This window comes from Epinephelus lanceolatus, chromosome 1 (genome assembly GCF_041903045.1).
Source record: "Epinephelus lanceolatus isolate andai-2023 chromosome 1, ASM4190304v1, whole genome shotgun sequence".
Lineage (NCBI taxonomy): Eukaryota > Metazoa > Chordata > Actinopteri > Perciformes > Serranidae > Epinephelus > Epinephelus lanceolatus.
The window spans coordinates 38839385-38860126 of NC_135734.1; the positions used below are offsets into that span (position 1 = coordinate 38839385).

Sequence of the window (20742 nt, forward strand, 5' to 3'; positions counted from 1 at the left end):
TATTCTTATATGAGAACATGACAAGCTGTTTTTTATTGGGCTTTAGTATGCAGATAAATGTATCATATGTCCTCCAGTACATTATTTATTCAAGCATGGAAACAGATACAGTTTCAGTGTAGTTATTCTCACTTGGTTATAGATGTCTAAAAACCTCCTAATCCAAATTTGATCAGTAAGCAACAAAGTCAGTCCTGCTCTGCAGCCTGACGCTTCAGCATCTGGTCTGCATCTGTTGCTATGGGAAACAGCATAAACTATCAGTACTTCTTTTACACTTTAGGTTCTCACTCTGCCTCAAGCTGAAGCTGTTTTTGTTTGTTTTTCACTTTTAAAAGCATTTAATAAGACACACTTACAGTTTCTGTCTTCTAAAGGCGGTTTACTAAATATACCATTAACAGAATTATTTCTTTAGATTAAAAAAGTATTCCAGAGGCCACATGTCTGGATTTTCTCTGTAGGAAGGGACAAGCAGATTTTCAATAGAACACACTGCTGCAGGGCGACAATGATCTAAATCTCAGAGGAAATGAGCAGGCGTATTATTTAGGGCTGCCACCTGAAAGTCGATGAGTTGACTCATCGGTTGATGACCTCTCAGCTGAACTGAAATTCTTCAAGTTGAGGTGTCGATATTGTTTTGTGCACATATTGATATTTTTTAAGTATTTAGGTGCATTGATTTGCTCAGCCGTGCCCTCTGTCTCTCTGTTTATCAAATCACATGAGACAAGCTCAATGAGGTAAGTTAGCTAGCTGACGCCCCCACCCTACTCCCTGGCATCTGGACTGAGAATGGAGTTTGTGAGTGTGTTTATGATAATACCGGTATATTTTTCAGTATCATATGAAAAATTCATATCATGATACTCGGGATATTTAGACTTGTTGACATATTGACATCATACTGTTACCCATGGCAGCAAGCATGGCTGAAAGTGAAATTATCAGCGACTCCACGGTGGTTCGAAAAAGAGGAGCAGCTTAAGTAGTGTGGAATAAACTGTTGCATTGTTTGGCATGGGCATCTTGAATGTTTTATGAACAGCCCCAGACTTCTCAGACTCTTTTCGCGACTTATCGCTCAGAGGGAACTCATTCAGCGGCTCCTCTGGCAGCAGCACAGCGTCTCTCCCTCTCCTCTCTGGCCATGCTCACATGGGTGTTGGTGTTGTCAAGTGATTTTGTCATAAACCTTTGGTAATGTAAACCTATGTGCGGCTTGCGGCTCGACAAAAAAACACATGTGAATGTGTGATAGTTGTGGTATGGTACTGTTTTCTAAAATCAATAATAACATATATACATATTTTAATATATTTGTCATATCCCCAAGAATAATGTAAAAATACGCAAAATACTGAAATATCGTGATATCATTTTTGGGCCATATTGCCCACCGCATATGTTGAAGTTTGTTTTACCAGTATTTCTTTGCCATGTAATAAACTGTCAGTTTAATGTGTCATCATCGGCCACCGAAGAGACAAAAGTAAATCAGCAACTGATCTTCTTTAGTGCTTCACAGTTACTGTACAGAGTAGGGCTAATAACACAAGCTAATGTTAGCGAGCTGGGTCTCTATTGATTTGTGCCGCAATGCTGTAATGCGTGAATGACGTTATACATTAAATTTAAGTAATTACATGACTGACTGGCAAAACAAACTTCAACATCACAAAGTTTAGATGGAAAATTACTTTTGTTAGTAGGACAGGCTGCAACCGCGCTGCTCTCTCTCCTCTTGTCTGTCTGCCAATGTAACGTTAATAATGTGTTTAATGTGAGCAGAGCAGCGAATCAAAATACTGTGTGGAAAATATGCTCAGTATAATTTAATGTTTATCACAAATATGCATGTCAGTATTTGTTATGGATGGTTCACCAACTGATGCTAATATGACATGTTTTAATTGTGTGACAGCAATGACGTATTTAATGGCGCTGAGAAAATAACCTGGGTAGTAAATGAGTGAATGATTTTGGACACAGCCAGCGTTATGAAAACAGTGCATGTCCAAAAAAAAAAAAAAAAAGGAATGCAAAGTTAAATCCTAATATTAAAAATCAAAACAATTCTGATTCAGGCACAGCCCCAGTGTTATCGTTTTTAGGCTACTATGAGAACTGATTTACAGCTGTAATCAAACCATTGATGACTGAATATGTGATCTCAACACATGCTAGCAGATCAGGATGAAACATTCCTGGAGCCATGATGCACGCGGTCGCTCACACGCTTTGTACCTTCAACTGTAAATATTTTATACGATTCTGCCTTTAGAGTAGTATGTCTTACTTTTGACACGGTGAGGTTTCATCAGCAGCCGTGTGACCCCTCCACCTCCTATCACCGTAGTTCCCTGCTGTTTTTTCATCAAAGCAGAGTAACATTTAGCTCCCCAGATGTGCCCTCTGCTTGAATATCTTGTTTGTTTTTATTATTTGTGACTCTCCATGGTGCTTTCCCTTCATACTGGCTGCATCTCATCTCAGCCAGTGCTGCTACGCTGTGGGACTGCTGGCTGGAGAGAAGAATGGAAGAATGGGGGCTGTATGATGGAGGGACAGCTGCAGCGGTCCCCCCCCAGCTGTAGGGAGTGTTAACCAGTGAACTGCTCTGGGCTCAGTTCATTGCTGCCTCAGGGACGGACTGTTGAACCCAAGCTGTTACTCACATAAACAGGGAAAAAAATGTTCTGTGGCCTTTCAACCAAGAGTAAAAGCCATTCTTTGGGTCACTTAGCTTATTTTGTTATATAGTGACAGAAGAATGACAAACAAAGATGAGTTAATTAACCATAATTTGAAATAGCGCTCAGAGATATAGCTTAAATTAGTGTCAAGATATTTAAATCAATTAATCTGCAGACTGCTTTGTAAATTCATTGTCTACTAAACTATTAAATATATCATTTTGCATGACTGAGAGTCCAGAACGCAGAGATATTCAACGGATCTCAGACACTCTTTTACCAAAATAATAGTTGCTAATTAATTTCTGTCATTTAGCTCAACGATTGATGAACTACTTATTTCAGCTTAAGTTAAAATTAAATATTATTTCTTTAGAATTAAGGCAAATTAAAGCAAAAGTATCAGGATGAAAATATAAGAATAAAATAATAGAAAATAATGAAATTAAAAGTTCAATGCAATGAACTGTGCTGCACTGTTCAGGTTAAACTTTTGTATTTTTCAACCTGGACCCTATTTTTCGCATGTTTTTGTGTCTCAGTGACTAATGGAGACAACTTTTTTTTTTTTTTTTAATTTGTCCAGTATTGAGCGACAGAGCTGCGGCCAAATCATTATGGACAATTATGCATCACTATTTTACGTCCACTAAAAATGCTTGTTTTTGCCACTGACAGGCTCAGGTTGTTACTACATAGTGTGTTACAAGTGTCTGACAATGTTACAGAGAGGAACCCACACAGTTATGCACCCTTTTTTTTTACCTACCTTTCTGGAAATGTTATGCTTTTCTTTGTTTAGGTTAAAATGCTATTAATAAGCTGATGGCGCACTAAAATGTAAATGAATTCCACCGGAAATATAAACTCATATTTATACCATTCTCATATGGTTCTAAGAAAACTCCGACCAATCATTGCATTCGAGCGTCCTGTCTGTCTTTCCCATGTGGAGACCTCCGACTGATGTAACTACTCCAACTGATGCCGGAAGAGCCAAAACTCGGGTCAACATCGGCTCTGCTTTCGAGCGATGACGAAGACTGATGCAGCTCCATCCTGAGCTAAAAAGGGACGAGATAGTCGCAGAGTTTCTGCTGGACAGGTATTTTTAGTTTGCCTCTAATGTAACAAAGGCCATAACGTTATATATGACAACACAGCATCCAGTTGCTAATGGCTAATGTCAGCCTAAGTTATCTTCCTTGTGCGTTTCCACTTACTAGTAACGTTAACGCTACTATCTAACGTTAGCACTGTAACCTTATTCTAAAACTCATCAGTCATCACTGACTCCGGTTGAGTTTTAAAAATCTGGGGTTGCGTTTGACTGTCTGTGTTGTAACGTTACACTCGCTCTCCTCTTCTGTGTATCTAACGTTGCCTTGGCAACGCCTACGTCTATCATAGACGTAATGAGGACTAATGGAGGAGGGGGGAATAGGCCTTTGGAGGGAGGCGGGAGTTGTGGATGTTCACATTTTTTCTAAGTGCTGTGTGAAATGCAAGAAAGGTAGGAGTAGCTGTAATCTGGTCTGTTTGTTAATGTCTTGCAACAACTCAATTCACGAGATTTCAAGAATTTTCCTTGAACAAGACTTGGTTAGACAAAAACAAACAGATTGCATCAAATGACAGGTTAAGAAAAACATTTTACTTCTTTGTCAGACACTTATTATAATAACAATTGGAGCCTTTCTGTGGCAAAAGCACTTGTAGTGGATGTAACCTGACAGTGTGATACTGCCCTGGTTACACTGCAGCCCTGTCGCTCAATACTGAACAAGTTTCAAAAACTGCAGTCTTTATTAGTCACTTAGACACAAAAGATGGGAAATAGAGTCCAAGTCCATTGTTAGAGTCTGAATAATGGTGTATTTTTAGGGTTGATGCCAGTAGTGATTTTTGAGATCTACAAAAATCAGATGATCATATATTGGTATTTTTTTATTTTTTTTTTATTTTTATTTTTTTTACATATAACAAATTCTCAACAATGATTTTTCACTAGAATCTTTGAGAATCCTAAAGCCTCGGACTGAATGTGACATTTTACAGTAAAATAAAAACTGGACAAAAACCCACTAACATCTGCAGTCACCTGGCTTCTGTATTTAATGGTAAAGGTTACAATTGCCGTTCACTTCTGGGACAATTGATTCTGCAGCAGTAACGGGTATTTATCAGCTTCAGCTCCAATCGGCAGCGATGGAAATGCGACATCCGAGTGGACACGCTAATTACTGCCCATTTTCCAGTGCAGTGTAATGACGGGTAGCCACAACATACTGTTCGTCTCTGTACAAGCAGAGCTCAAACATCATTCAAAATTTAGTCGGCACTAGTGTTGTCACGATACCAAAATCTTTGTTTCGGTACCAATACCAATATGAATTTCGATACTTTTCGATACTCTTCAGTACTTTTCCTAAGGAAAAGTCCTTTTGGATACAAACCTTTAGTTCAATAAATAGTAGGGGTGTAACGGTACCAAAAAAATCATGGTTCGGTTAGTACCTCGGTACGGACGTCACGGTTTGGTAACTCAAATGTTCCACCAAGTTGGTGTTGTCTCGTGTTGTCTCCCTTTGCGAGGCAGACTTTCTCTTGTCTTTTTTCACGTGCGCCTGCTGCGAATGTTGATACAGGTGTTGTCATACACACCACTTGTGTAATCTGTGCTCCAATAGGAACAAGAAAGGCGTTTGTGTGCATAAATGAGTAAAATAAATTAACTAAATTAATGAATTGAATCAATTTCAAAGTACCGGTATTTTTCAAATGCAGTATAGTACCGTTTGGAATACTCTAGTACTGCGGTACTATTTTAGTACCGGTATACTGTGCAACACTAGTTGGCACTGAGTTTGAGAGAGAGAGACTCAATAAGGAAGAGATGTAAAAACCACAAGTAACCACCATAACAGCTACACTGGCCTCCATGCTGCTTTCTACTGTTTACTAACTCCTTTTCTGGCCCATATAAGATGTCGAACATAACACACCGGGACAAAAAGAAAAACCTAGAAGGGCATACTCCTCTGCTGGTCTACGGGCAATGGGAAAGGAGTTTATTGCCTATTTTTAAAGGTTTTCCGAAGTTTAAAAAAACCCTGCATACAGGTGCAAATTTTGTTGTAAATAGGTATAATAGTGATAATGTTTTTAAATGACCTCAAATATATTTTTGGCATTTCTGTACTGCAATTTGTTGTTACTTCTCAGCTGACATATACACCAGTACAAAATATCTTAATTAAGCTAGTCTTTGCTGATGTACTGGCCTTGCTAACTTACCAGGCAGAATCATTAAGGTCACAAGTGACTTACATGTGACCTTAATGATTCTGAAACTCAGAGCTCACATGTGACCTCAATGAGTCTGTAAGGGTTCACACCCACACAGAGTTTAAAGCCTGTGACTCCACACCAGTCAGTTAGAACTCAAGAAGCCTCTTGGATCAGAGGTGAAACGTCTTCAAGAAAAACAGGCTAGTCCAGTTGCCTATGATATAGCACTTAAGGTTACCATGACCTGGATGACTGAGAATCTTCACCAACATGTTACCAGTCAGCCTTAAAAAACAATTGGACCACACTGTCACAGCACAATTCTACCAAGAAGCATGGTTGCCAAGTCCTTGTTTGAAAATCAGTATATCTGTGTCTGGTGTTTGCTCAGACAGACCAAAGTGCCAGTGGATTTCTTTCAAAAAAAGAAAAACAACCTCCAACTGTACTGCTTCATGGAGCTACAGAGCGTTTGCTTACAAATGGACTCTTGTTTTCAGTGTCAAATCAACTCCAGTCTTCAGTCCATTAATTTGGTTCCTCCTGATTGCAGTCCACCTGAGCATGCACACGCCAGAGCTCATAAAAGCAAGTTGCTGTATATCCCACACACCTATCAAAGGGTTGCCATGAGCAGATCTGAGCCTCTGCCTGAGGCAAAACACAACATAGGGGAGGTAGTGTATTACAGTGATAATTTATGAACTCGAAGGAGAGGGAAACAATGTCAATCCATTAGTACATATATGATGAGAGGAGTTAAAGAAATCCCACATCCCTGCCTGCAGAGTGCAACACATCTGAGTGAGAACGTCTATGATAGCTGGTAACGTCAGATTAATCTGAGGGTAAATTAATGTAAACAGATTCTATTTTCAACCAGAGACTCTGGAGAGCATCTGCTTCAGGATGCAAACTATCAAATTCATTTAAACAGCGTAACTCCCATTGAGCTGCTGTGTTATTTCTCAGCATGCTATGGAAATGTTCAGCAGAGAGGCTTGCTGCATGAGAATTCAATATAATTGCGCTCTAATTAAGCTAATAAACAAATAGAAGCCTTAGGGGACAAAATAATATAGCTTCATCGGAGTGTGTCATTTATAAAGATCACAATTCTTTGGCCTTGATTAGCTTCACGTCCTGTTCACCCATTATTGGAGCACCCAGAGGTCAACAGCCAAGACCCAGAGGGCCACTCTGCTGTAGGCCTAATGAATGCAACAACTGCTCTCTCAAGTCCAAGATGTTGCTCAGCTCCCTCTGCTGCGTAACATCAATCCTCATTATGCATTATTGGGCCTGTGGGACTTTACTGTGAATAATGCTGTTTGTCTTTGTACTGAAAAGAGACAAAGGGAGAAATGTAAAAGGACCAGGGGAGGTGTAACAGGTAGCACTCCTGCCTGACATCTGGTCTCGTTGAACTCACTGCAACTCCCACTCTGTCTGACTAGTGCACCAACAGCAGTTTTCTGTCCTCGAGTTGACAGTGCCAATAGTGTGATGGAGACTTCATAGAGAAATAAACAACACCATCCTATTCATCAGTCCATTCATGCACTGTAATGGCAGGACCTCTTTGTGTGGGCTGATTGAATTTGAACTGAGCCTATTGTGCTGAAGCCTCATTCCCATGCATGCTATTGTCCGACGCCTCTGCTCCTGCCTCCTGTCTTTGAGGCAGCCGCTGATTTAGACTGTTTCTGCAGGTAAGCAGGTGTCACGTCTATTCCTGAAGCTAGCGCAAAGCTCGGTGATCACGCTCCACAGATAGACCAGATGTCCCTGTTTGAATGATAGAGAGAGCCTCCCATGGCATTTGTTACATTTATCCTGGCACCAGATGACAAATAAATGAGTGTGCTTGTAATGCTGAGGCAGGGGCCTGCTGTAAAGTGGTGATGAGCACATAGGCGGCTCGATAAGGTAAATCAAGACCCGGAGGAAGTGGAGCATTTAATTGCTCTGAAAGACGTGTTAACGTGGGCTGTGAGGCTTTGTGCGGCCTGTCATTTACAGTAAGGTGATTATGAGGTGTGTTTGCTTTGACATGTTAATTCCTTAAATAAGAACATTGTTTATGTAACAGCTCAGTGAATCAGTCACAGGGTTTGTTTTCACATGGAGCCTAGCACAGTGACGCTGGCTACTTTATTGTGTGGCAGTAAAATCCAACAATATGTTGTTATCTACATAATACATGTTAATGTCTTTTGATCTGATGACCTGATTGATCTATCACCAGGATGACATCATAATGAAAGCAGTACTAGAATCTTTTACTTAACTAAAAGTAGGAATACTACGGTGTAAAGATACTATGTTAGGTCCTGCATTAAAAATCTTTCACGTGTAAAAGAATACAAGTATTAGCATCAAAATGTGCTTGAAGTGAGATTGTCAATAGTATCAATACTTTTCAATACAATCTCCATTAATTATATACTCTATTATCGAAAAACAGATCTATAATCAGATTTTCAACCCAGGGCTACACAGATGAAACAACTGGGAAGAACATCAACTTGTCGTCAACCTGTGGCTGTTACAGCAATGAGCCCATTGTGTCACTGGAGGCGTGTTCTGTGGCTTTTTCAGTACAAGCACTATAGGGTCCAAAATTGGTACCCACAAATTGCCAAGTGCGAGTAAAAATATACATAAATGAGGTCAGCCACGATGGGCAGATCGCTGATATAAGCCTACTTCACTTCATCACTACAACACGTACGTTGATTGACCATATTTGTTTTGCATCGACTCTGCACATTGTGTTGTGGCATGCAACAAATGAGAGGAGAATTTCACACTAACTGCAAAGAGAGCCTGCGCCTACGTGGCGACACATTGTCGAGTAGAGCAGAATTGTGGAAGTACAGTTATAAGTAAATTTATCAAGAAGTGGCACCTCACTGAGGTGCTTGACAACAGCTCTACAGAGAATCAAGACAGCAGAAAAAGTCATTGGTTGCCTCCTCCCCTCTCTGTCAGTCATTGCAAACAGCTGCACTGTCTCAAGAGCCAATAACATCACACCACCTGTTCGAACTGTTACCCTCTGGTAGGCGTTACAGGTCCATCAAATCCACAGCCACCAGATTCACAAATAGCTTCTTCCCAAATGCAAAAATTTCACTAAACAAACACAGGTCAACAAATTCAGTCCACTCACTGCCACCTCTTGAACATCAACTCCTGCACCTTATTCTTTATTGCTCTTTTTATTGTAATAGTTTTATTTATATTTCTTTTTTTTTTTTAATGTTGTATTTATTGTATGCACCATGGTGGAGTAGCCCTCAAAATTTTGTTGTATTGTAAAAAAAAACATAGCTCGGCTCCGCCCCTCACTCACCTTCTCCACCGCAGAAACTCTGATTCACGCATTCATAACATCCAGACTCGACTACTGCGACAGCATTCTGTATGGTTCATCTTCAAAAGTCCTCAACAAACTACAATACATCCTGAATTCTGCTGCCCGTCTCCTCACCCAGTCCTGCGACCATATCAGGCCCGTCCTCCAGAACCTCCTCAACGCATTCAGTTCAAAGTCCTTCTCCTCACCTTCAAAGCCCTCCATAACCAGGCCCCATCTTACCTCATTGACCTGTTGCACCATCACACCCCCTCCCGCAGTCTCCGCTCCTCTGATGCAAATCTCTCTCTACCACACAGGACCAAGCACCTGGGGGGACAAAGCCTTCTCCACTGCTGCCCCCTCCCTCTGGAATACTCTCCCCCAACACATCTGTAACTGTACAGACTTAAACTCCTTTAAATCTTTGGTCAAAACCCACCTGTTCAGTTTGTTTTTCAGCTGTTTTTGTAAAGTGTCTATGAGTGTTTTTGAAAAGCGCTATACAAATAAAATGTATTTTTATTATTATTTTACTGCTGCAGATGTCAAAGGTTGTGCAATTTTTAACTCCTCCATATACTGTTGATCATCTAGTTAGTCAATCCACTATTCCAACAATCACCAACTCTGGTTCAGTTAAAATAAATCTTTAATTCACTGAGTTAGATGTGAAAATAAGCTGATCTGCACGCCGTTTATCCCTGTCGTCTCTTGATGCCTCTCAGCTGAGAGCAGCAGCTCTCACTCGCTCTTTGGAGGCAGCTACAGTAGCATTACATCATATTTCAACAAACATATGATTAATGGCAACAAAATAAAAAGGGAAATAACAGTTAGGGTGACAATTTAAAAGTAACAGTTTTCTTATTTCAAAATGATACTACGCCACTGCTGGTTTGGTCGTTACTGAAAAACCATACCTCTGTGAGTTCGCAACTTGCCGCAAGTTAGTATGTTAATACAGAAGTCAGCCTGCTCCAATGTTTACAATGGCAACGGCACACATTAAAATGGCTGCCGCTTTGACCATCCTGCTACACTGACTTGAATGGGAATGTCTGTTCTGCTCTCATTTTATATCTATGAGGAAAGATCTTATTGGGTGGAAAATACTACATTGTTGTCATGGTTACAATAGTAACCACTTAAGGTTAAGGTTAGGGAACAATGTGGGCATGTTTAAAAATATATATATAGATTTTTTTTCCTTTTCAGAAGCATATGGGTATAGTCTCTATAACAGCATCACAGTACCTCCTCCTTTGCTTGCTCTGTCACTTGAGCTTAAACACATTTGGTTTTTGGGGATTCTGTCGTGAGTCTTGGGAGGATCATCCACAATAACAAAGTAACTTCGTGCTGCATGGTCTGACTAGACTAAACCACATTAGAGTGTGAGTTAAATTAAGTTTTTTCCAACTCGACACTCAAAGGGCCTTTTGGTTATATATTAAATATGATTATTCTCTCTCAAATGAGGAAAGAAAAAAAATGTAGGACATTTCCCTGAAGCAAGATTTCCATTTTGTCTCCTATTTCATGTCTTACCTTAACAACGCTCAGGGCAATGGTAAAAGTTTTCCAAATGATAAAAGTGAAACTATCTCCCAGACATTGTGTGTACAACTTTCCACAGGAAATAATAATTAATGAGTGACTAATATAATTTGGAGTGCCTTACATTAAAACTGTGTGGGAGAAGTTTTTCAGGGTTTGTAAATTAAATTCAACCGAGGTGAAGAAGAAGAAGAAGAAAGTAGGACTTCACTTATCCTTCAAAGAGTTCTTTTCACTTCTGTTTTACTATTCAAAGCCACGCTAGCTAATGGATTACCTCATCCTCCAAAAAAGCCGTTCACTCAGTGTGATTGTATAATTCTCTTTCATCTTCAGAGCGAGGAGATGGAATGATTAAACAAAGAACTCGCTGATATCCATGGCTGCTGTTGACATAGGACTTAAGATGTGCAACAGTCACATTAAAAAATAACGTGCACTTTGAACTCGGGCCGCTTTTTCTTTACTCTGTGTGGTGATCAAGACCGTATGATGATGGTAGCTGACGTTTCCGTACATTTTCCTGATTGTATTTCAGTAAGTGTAACGGTCGAGCTCAGCAGGTCTCGGGTTGTTTTCAACATGTAGCTGCTGTTGCTCATTTTAGTGTTAACAGCAGGAGATTTATGGGGTAAGAAGAGGAGGCCAGTATGCAGATCCACAGTAGTTTGGACTCAGTGGTGATAACACAACATGCAGCATATGAAAACAAGTCATTGTACTACTGGTCACATCCTGCATTATTAATGCTGTTCAATTGGCTGCAGTCATATGCATATTTTCTGCAATGCTGTAGACTATAGAAATTATTTTGGGATGCTGAGGGTGACACAATGCACACTCTCTGTCTCTCAAGAAGGTTTTTCCACAAAGGTAACTATCACAGCCAGATTTCCAGGCCAGCGTTTTGATACATTGTTTTGTTTAATCCCAGAGGGAAGGAGGTAAGGATTAATTTGTTGCATCTGTCAGACCCATGCTGGCAACGCCAATAGATTCCTTGCCAGTATGAGGCTTTTCCCTCACCACTGTCCTCTCTTGTAGCCACTGAGCCCCTTTTGTTACACCGCCAAAAGACCTCTTTCAACTGGATCTACACATTTCTACTGTCATTGTTGTACCCCTTTGGCTTTGTACCCAGACCCAACCCGAACTCCAAGCCCAGCCTCCATTTCCATGTCCCTTTTGGATCCCTCTTGACCTGTAGCCTCCCAGTGCTCCCACTGGATGTGATCCAGGTCCACGGTTCATGAGGTCAGGCGCACTGATTTGACACGGGAATACGAGTGTGAGCTTGTGTTTGTGTAAACAGCTCAGTGGTCTCTAATGCACTGTGGCATGCAGCCATCACACAGAAGTGAGTCACAGGCCTGCGTGCAGTTATTAGAGAACGCATTTATAACACTGTGTATCCACATTTGGTAGGTTGTTCGTAGATTTGAAACACGAGGCTTCAACATGACACCCCTTATTTTTTTTGTTTCTAGCTGCTGGGTTTATTTCTAAAATTGCTCTCATCATGAAATAAAGGCAGAGTGGAATATTTTGATAAGAAAATAAACACTGGCGTTCGGCGTGGGACTGAGGGACAAATTTAAACAATGCTGAACTACAGTTGTTAAAGTAGACAAATCTGCAGTAAGAAGTACTTATTTTTGTAATTCTAGTATTATGAGTTTGCTATGTGACTATGTGATCCTTTAGAGTGATGTATGAGGACATATGTGTAACATGTTTTCTTCACTTTCTATTAAACTTAAATGTTCATGTTTCTTTACGCACTGTAGTCCACCTCCATATTATAAAAAATATGTGCCTTGTATTCTTGGATGCCCGGAAAATAATATATGTATACCATGTACCGAGCCTTTCAAACCAATAAAAACTTGATTAAAAATAATAATAAAAAAAGTAAAGATACAGACGTATAAACAGCAAAATGTACTCATACATGTAATAACTATCAAAGTAAAAGTATTCTTTAAACCCAACAGCTCCTGACAAAAGTGTTTTCAGAGTTAACACAGTTTGTTTTGTTTTTTTTGATCACCAATATGGTTGTTAATATTACAAAATTCCGGCCACATAAAATAACTACTGCACATACGTATTTTAAATAGACATAATAGCTTAAATTTAAACAACAATAAAACACAAACGCTATAATTGTCTTTATATCCAAACCAAATCATATATTTGAAGAAAGAGCCTAAAAAGTCCTCCATAATAATATCCAGGGAATCATCAAGCCATGTGACATCTGACAAGCAGGGCTTGGAGTGAAGCCTATCTCTCATGTTAAAGGTCTTCCTGGGGAACATGATACATGATGCTGTCACCTACACCAGCACGCTAAAGAAAGACCATGACTCCCACATATGTGGAGTATGCTATGAGGAGGCAGTGACGCACTCTCTGCAGCTTCAGTGAATAAACAGATCCGTCTTTTATTAAGATCCTAAAATCTGGTCTGCATAATATAAGTTTATATTTAAGTTACCATGGCAACATGTCTTACAGGTCACACTATATTAGGCTGTTTGATATGCTACTAATGAATTTATCTAATTATTTGGTGTATTTCCAACCGGACATTTTGGCTGTTGATATTTTCGTCTGCTGGAGTACTACACAAGACAACGGCACAAAAAGGTGATACAAGCTGACCAAATGTAAATATTGGGTACACTAAATACAGTGTCTTATATTATCAGATGATTTTTTTTTTTTTTTTTTATGCATGAACATGTTAACAGAACTGTATGTAGCTGTCCTAGGTAGAGCTAATTGTAACTGCCTAAATACTGTTGATTAGTTTTGTTGATTACTTTAAAATAGTGCTTCCCAACCTGTGGGTCAGGACCCCCGCAAGGGGTCACAAGACAAATGGTAAACGGGATAAAAACACAGAAAAAAACATATTTTGCTTTACTAAAGTTATGCCTATTTTCAGACTCTGTCTATAATCTTTTCCACAGGTGGAAGATGCAGGCAACCTGTGTCAAACGTTCAACGTTATCGTAGTAACTATAGACAGTGAAGTCAAAAGCACATTTCTCTCTTAGATGTAGGGAAGGAAAATTACATATTAGCACAGAACAGAAGGTTCAAGTACCTCAACATTGTACTTAAGTACCGTTCTTCAGTAGATGGACTTAATGACTTATAACATTCTTGTGAACAAACCAAGAAGAAATAAACAAAGAAAGACATAAACACAGAAATGAAAAAGGACAAGCTGATTTGGTATTAAAGAAGCTTTTGTGTAGCTGTGTAGATTTCTAAAACCCTTGAAGTATTGCCATGAGCTGGAGAAAAAGCATTTTAACAAAAGAAAATAAAAACTGCACAACAGCAGCAGTTGTCGGCTTACCTTCTCTGTGGACTGTGACGTGCCAAAGAAGATTGGGATGAATGCTAGCCAAATAATGCAGGTGGTGTACATGGTAAAACCAATGGGTTTGGCCTCGTTGAAGGTCTCCGGCACCCCTCTGGTTTTAATGGCGTAGACTGTACAGGTGACCATGAGCAGCATGCTGTAGCCCAGCAGGCAGATGAGAGACAGGTCAGAGATGTCACACTTGAGCACACCACGAGCCATCACCGGGTTCGACGTCCTCTGGTCCTCATAGTCAATAATGGCCTTGGAGGGATCCACGCCAAACCAGATGCACACTCCGAGCAGCTGCACTGAGGCCAGGGTGAACGTGATGACCAGCTGGGAGGCTGGAGAAATGAACCTGGGTGCACTGATGGACATGCTGCCCTGCTCAAAGATGCGGTAAATACGATTGGTTTTTGTGAGCAGGGCGGCATAACTAATACTCATGCCCAGACCCAAGAAGATCCTTCGGAGGGAGCAAATTCCTACATCAGGCGGAGAAATCATCAGGAACGTTGTGGCGTAACAGAGGAAGATGCCAGTTAGCAGCACATAGCTTAGTTCTCGGCCGGATGCTTTCACAATGGGAGTGTCGTTGTAGCGAATAAATGTGACCACTACAAACAAAGTGGCCATGATGCCAACGACTGCAATGAGCACAGGGATGACTGCCCACGGAGAGCTCCACTCCAGCTTAACAATGGGGATTGGAACGCAGCCCGTGTGATTCACATTGGGCCGCAAATCAAAGCGACACATCTTACACGTGTAGGTGTCTGCCTGGTACTGATAGCCATCGCAGCGCTCGCAGTGCCAACAGCAAGGGATGCCTTTGACAATCTTCTTGCGCTCGCCGGGCTGACAGGGATGACTGCAGATTGAGGAAGGGATCTGACGGACTCCGCCGGGCCACTGCATCGTGCGAACCTGCGAGGGTGGCAGAGGGACACAGTTAGACATGAATCAGTGGTCATACAGCAAGTAATGAAATGAAAATGAAATTCAAAGTCTTTCAAGTACTTTTTCAAGCACTATTTTGTCATTTTCAAGAGCTGTACTTAAATTTTCAAATATCATTTTTTTACTGAACAAATACATGATGTGATCAATGTCTCTATTTTCAGTGAAGGGTTACTCATCTCACTCTTATAGGTAAAATTCTCAACAAAACATTTGAATGGTATGAGAGCTACGGTGCTTATACTACTATAATGAACCATGTTCACGTGCTTTAAACAGTTCCACTCCAGAGACAGTTTCAGAGTGAGAGCATCAGCGTAACCACAGAAACTCACTACTTTTGTATGTGTTTGTCCCTGTGTCTCATCCTGTGTCTGCTTTCTAAATTTGAAGGTTTTTGTGGGTCTGTAAACGCAGCACAGAACTCTTCATGAATCCTTTTTTTCTTTTCAGTTTGTGGAGTTTGAGTTGCAGGCTGGATAATTGATCAGTGACCCGATCCAAACAGAGCTGACTGGATGAGAGGAGCAGCTGCTGCAGACGCGAGTGAAAGCAAACTTTTAAGTCTAGTTCGGATCAAAGATTTGCGTCGACAAGAAACCGTTTTAGAACGTTGCAGAGAAAAGTGTGAGCTGGCCGTCTGAGCTCGACTCAAGCCGGCTGATGGTGTCACCTGACACTCCGCTGGTCAAATTGCCGGCGGCTGGTTTTAGAACGTTTAGCGCATCACCTGTTTCAACAGCCAATCGTCTTGTGGTGAAGTCCGCTGGTCAAGTCAAAATGACCACAGACGGTGCGTTTTCTTGCTGCAGTAAGTGCTCTGTTCCTGCCGAGCCCTCTGTTTCCGTCCTCAGTGTGCTGGTGTCGGACAGTGGGTAGCTGCTGCTGCTGCTGCTCACTGTGTGTGCTTATGCTCCCTCACACACACACATTCTCATTGGCTAATTAATTGGCGCTGGTCATTTATATTATTGTGGCGTATTTATTATGAATACAGTCATTCATATTTTAAGAAGCTACAAATTATATTCAGCCACAAAATAAGCCTGAAAAGCTGGAAATAAGAGTGAAAGGACAGAGAGTTGTTGCATAGAGATGATACACCATCTTTTCTAGTTGCATTGGCGTGAACCCACAGGTTTTTAGAACATTGCAAAACGGCACATCGCAAGTTGTTGCAAGTTTCAACTCATCTCATCACAAATCTTTGGTCTGAACTGGCTTAAGACGCAGCACAATAAACGGTTAAGTTTCACTTTCACTGTGCCTGCCGTTCTACTGCCCAGAGTACGCTCTGTTGTGCAATGCATGACTGAACTGTATATATATTCTAATGACGCTCATAATGTAGAAAATCAATACAAGGCGGCAGATGTTGTTACCATGGCTGGCTGCCGCAATACATGTGTGGGAAACCCTGGGATGGCACACCGCTGTTGAGACTGTGACACGAATTTTTAAAAAAAACAGAAATGCTGAGCAATTTCTGATTTTTCTCCCCTCAAAATTCGTGCAGATCAAGCAGTTCAAGGACCTCGTGTAAACACTGACGAATGGAAGCAGAGAGAGAGTCAAAGACACAATAGAAGAGACGTGTGGATTATTAAACTGTCGGTATCCTGTAAAAATGGTGGCATGTTGAGGTAGTGATGCTTTATTGATCCAAAAAGATCCCTAGCACCCCTGGAGGTCAAGGACAATCTAGATGTTATTTGCTGTGTGGGTGTTTGAACCGGGCCCTGAACTACCCTTTAGTATCCTCCCATGCTACTTGGCTTTATTTATCTATTTGGGTGGGGGGTGGGAAAGGGCAAACCGGGGTCAAATGAAGCGTTTCTCAGCAAAATTTTCCAGTGTGAGGTCAAATTATCAAAAGGGCAGGACACGAGAGAAAAGGGGAAACCCATTGTTTGCTCTGCAGGGAACTGACATAGTGTTTCTCTTTGGTAAATAGTTGTTTGTGTTAAAAAAAAAAAAAAAATCAATCAGCTGTCTATGATCAGAGAAATAAAAGATTAATTCCATTTCAGGAGGCTGCTCTTTGTGGATTTTCTCCTTTTACAAGCATACTTGTACAGATAAATTAAATACGTCATTTCAAACGGGGTCTGCTCTCTCTGATGTTATGTTATCAATTTTATTCAATTGTGACCGTTCATTCAAAGCCGGTAAATTTGTCTCTAAATGTGCATTTAATTAAGAACTCAAAGAACACTAATTAAATACGGCTTTAGAGTCAGAACTGGCACGTTTCACAGTAGGTGCCCACCACAAACGTCGCTTTATTTATTCTTTTTTCTTCCACGGCACACGCTGTTGAAAGAGGTAAAGAAGGCAAAGCTCCTCTCAAGCTGCTTCATGTGTTCTATTGTACTCTCTATTGCATGCCCAAGGCTTCCTCTTCATTTTGTCAAAACATAATTTGTTTGGTTCCTTTATGTAATTTACTGTTATAATACCGTTACTTCATCACACTCCCTGCCCACAGTATTGTTTTTTGGAAGTCAGTGATGCCGTCTGGAGAGATGATATTAAATATGTCTGTCCTTAAGCTCTCGTGGCTTTCTTTTCATCACAGTCCGCCCTGTTAATCATTTAAAGCGCCCTCTGGATATTTACACCTTTGAAGATTGCACTAAGCGCTATCAAATGGTTTGGGAGGGGTTAGTGAGCAAACACGCAGCTGCAGAGCTGAGAGAAAACAACTTTTCAAAGAAAGATTTTCACTGCAAACACTAACACAAACAGAACACTTGTAGGCTGAATGCCGCCGATCCTTTTGTGAAGATGTGTGGGCATGGAACAGAAAAGGCAATGCTCACGTTGAGATGGAGCTGATCCGTCCAGTGGCCAATTATTTTGTACTCGGCTGTTCGGTTTCGGATCTGGTACTGGTAGATCTCGTAGCGTCCAGGAGCGTCTCCGTTCTCATTGAAGAGCACTGGGTTTCCAGCGATGCCTAAATGAGAGAACAATCATCATCATCATTTACTGCACATCATTGAGTTATTTTCTGTATAGTGAACGTGAATCTGTGAAAGCAAACTAATGTGTTGTCATTGTTACCACAGTTATTATTCCACTACATTAGAAACCAAAATGATGCTTTGGAATCTGGAAAGTTATGTCTTGTCTCTCGTTATTATTCTCAACTACAGTTTCCTCATGAGAGCATATATATGGTCATATTGGACGAGTCTTATGCATATGATTTACGTTCACTGCCAACTCTGAGCCTTTGCAGAAAATAGTTTGCCCAGTGTGTGTGGTGTGGAGGTTGGGCTGGTGAATAATTTTGATGCCTCGGGCCACAGTACACATCTTTTTACAGACCAACAATTCACATTAGCTTTTACCTAGTCTGGTGTTTCTTTCATTGATGTCTGTTCCCCTGACAGGAGAAACAATCATCGGCTCAGAGCTTCGTAGGCAGAATTAAGAATGGAATATTACTATACAGGTAACTATTAACATAGCTACATCCATGAAAAGTGTGGCATGAGACTGAGGCAGTTTTTGATTTGTAAAATTAGCATTTTGTTTTTGATTGTCATAAAAAATGTGAAATGCTCCTGGCAACCGCTGCCAAAGCTTGTGTGTTGAATGAAAATGATGTCAGCAGGAGGAAAACATCAACTACAACCTCCACCACAAAAACAGAAAGTCGAAATTTGAATAAGGTGAAACAAAAAGGCAATTCAGTCTGATTATCAAACTAGAGTTTACTTTGATCAAGTTTTTCCTCTTACCTGTAGTGCTATTAATCACTCTACATTGTTTTGGTGTGAGTTGCTGAGTGTTGGGGATATCGACTGTAGAGATGTCCGCCTTCTCTAAAATATCCTCCTGAAACCCTGTGTCCCAATATGAGGACATCACATTTTGGGTTTACTTGCATTATACCTTATTCTCATTAACTCAGACCTGTTGTCCTCGTTCGTAGACACTTTTTTGTGCCATCTAGTGGTCGTAAGAGCACAATACACTAATCCAATGTAAAAACAAGATGGCAGCCATCTCTGCCAAGTCAGTCTACAGCTGATCCCAATACAAAAGTGGACAAGGTCCAAAACCTGATCACATTATATGGTTGAACTTATTTATTTATGATTAATAATGTTTATAGTTTGATATGGCGACAAATCTGAGCAAGTTTAGCAACAGTAACCAGCTATGCACCTTAATTAGGAAGTGCTTGTTTGAAGACATTGGGACTTAATTATCGTTGGCAATGTAACGTTTTTTTATACTCACTGGGTCCTCAATTAAAGAAATTAAAAATGCACACCAAACAGAAGTTCGGCTCTCAGTGGGATACGATAAAACTAAAAAATTAAAAACAGCAGTTTCTCTTTCAGAGATGATGGTTACACAAGAGTACCCACAGACCCTGTTGTGAGCAATTTCATGGAAGAACTATTTTCTTTCTTTCAAACTACACCAACCAACCAATGTGCTAGCTCACCTACCATTATTGAGCTATCTTACATCACAGCTCAGCCAAAGAGGACGGCATTAATGTTTACATATTGCTGTTACGAGTATGAGCCTCTCGTCCATGAGTAAATGCACGCTAACTTTTGGGCAGTAATGTCATTGGTGAAGGTAGTTCGGTAGAATGAAAATTGTTTCTACATAAAACTGCTCAAAACAAGGTCCGTGGATTACCTTAAAGGATAACTTCGGTATTTTTCAACCTGGGCTCTATTTCCCCATGTGTATGTGTGCGTATGATTCATAGGTACAACTTGTTCTAAAATTGGTTCAGTATTGAGGGAGGCGGATGCAGTCGGGAGCCGCAAAACGAGCTAAAACTGTAACGGGAGCAAATGCGTCCCGTATAAGTTTGCGCATTAGAAGTGCTTTTTTTCGCCACTGACCGGTTCAGATCACCAGTGTTATCTCTGTAAATAGCATACTAAATGTTTCCCTTACCCTTCACTTGCTCTGGGCTAAAGAAAACAGAGGAACCAAGCAGAGCGCCGCTCTGAGTGGCGCTGGTTGTCCCATAGTACAGCTGAGCATCGATTGAAAACAATGGTTCGTGTTTGTGCTTATTCGAGTCGTAAGAACAGGATGTCGCGCAACACCCCGTACAGCTTTCACAGGCTGCCTTTGTCGGATGGCGAGATGCTGAAGTTGTGGCTAGTTGTGCTACAAATGGATGCTAACACTCCTGTCCAGACAATGCGCCTTGCAGAGCTCACTTCTCCCAAGATGACTACTGCCAGCCGAAGAAGAGAAGACATCCAATCCCGAAACACGTCTTCCTCAAGAAAACGGCTGTCCCACGAGTAGAGAGAGCTACAGACACAGTGGAGCAAAGCTCTCGCGAGATGACGTCACACAGCCCAGAGGTAAGGGAAACGCTTAGTATACTATTTAGAGAGATAGCACTGGTGATCAGTGGCAAAAAAAAAAGTACTTTTAATGCGCAAACTTATACGGGACGCATTTGCCCCCGTTACAGTTTTAGCTCGTTTCGCGGC

The 20742-nt window shown here is 40.8% G+C and overlaps 1 protein-coding gene across 1 annotated transcript in view; it reads right to left on the reverse strand.

Annotated features, from left to right (window-relative positions):
- Nucleotides 1-20742, reverse strand: part of LOC117257486 (metabotropic glutamate receptor 4-like) — a 284509-nt gene that overhangs the window by 6997 nt on the left and 256770 nt on the right. Inside the window, exons 8-9 of the mRNA XM_033627717.2 lie at nt 18076-18212; nt 14285-15220 (exon numbers count right to left, since the gene is read on the reverse strand). Of these exons, the coding sequence (XP_033483608.2) occupies nt 14285-15220; nt 18076-18212 (1073 nt within the window). The remainder of the gene's footprint in view (nt 1-14284; nt 15221-18075; nt 18213-20742) is intronic.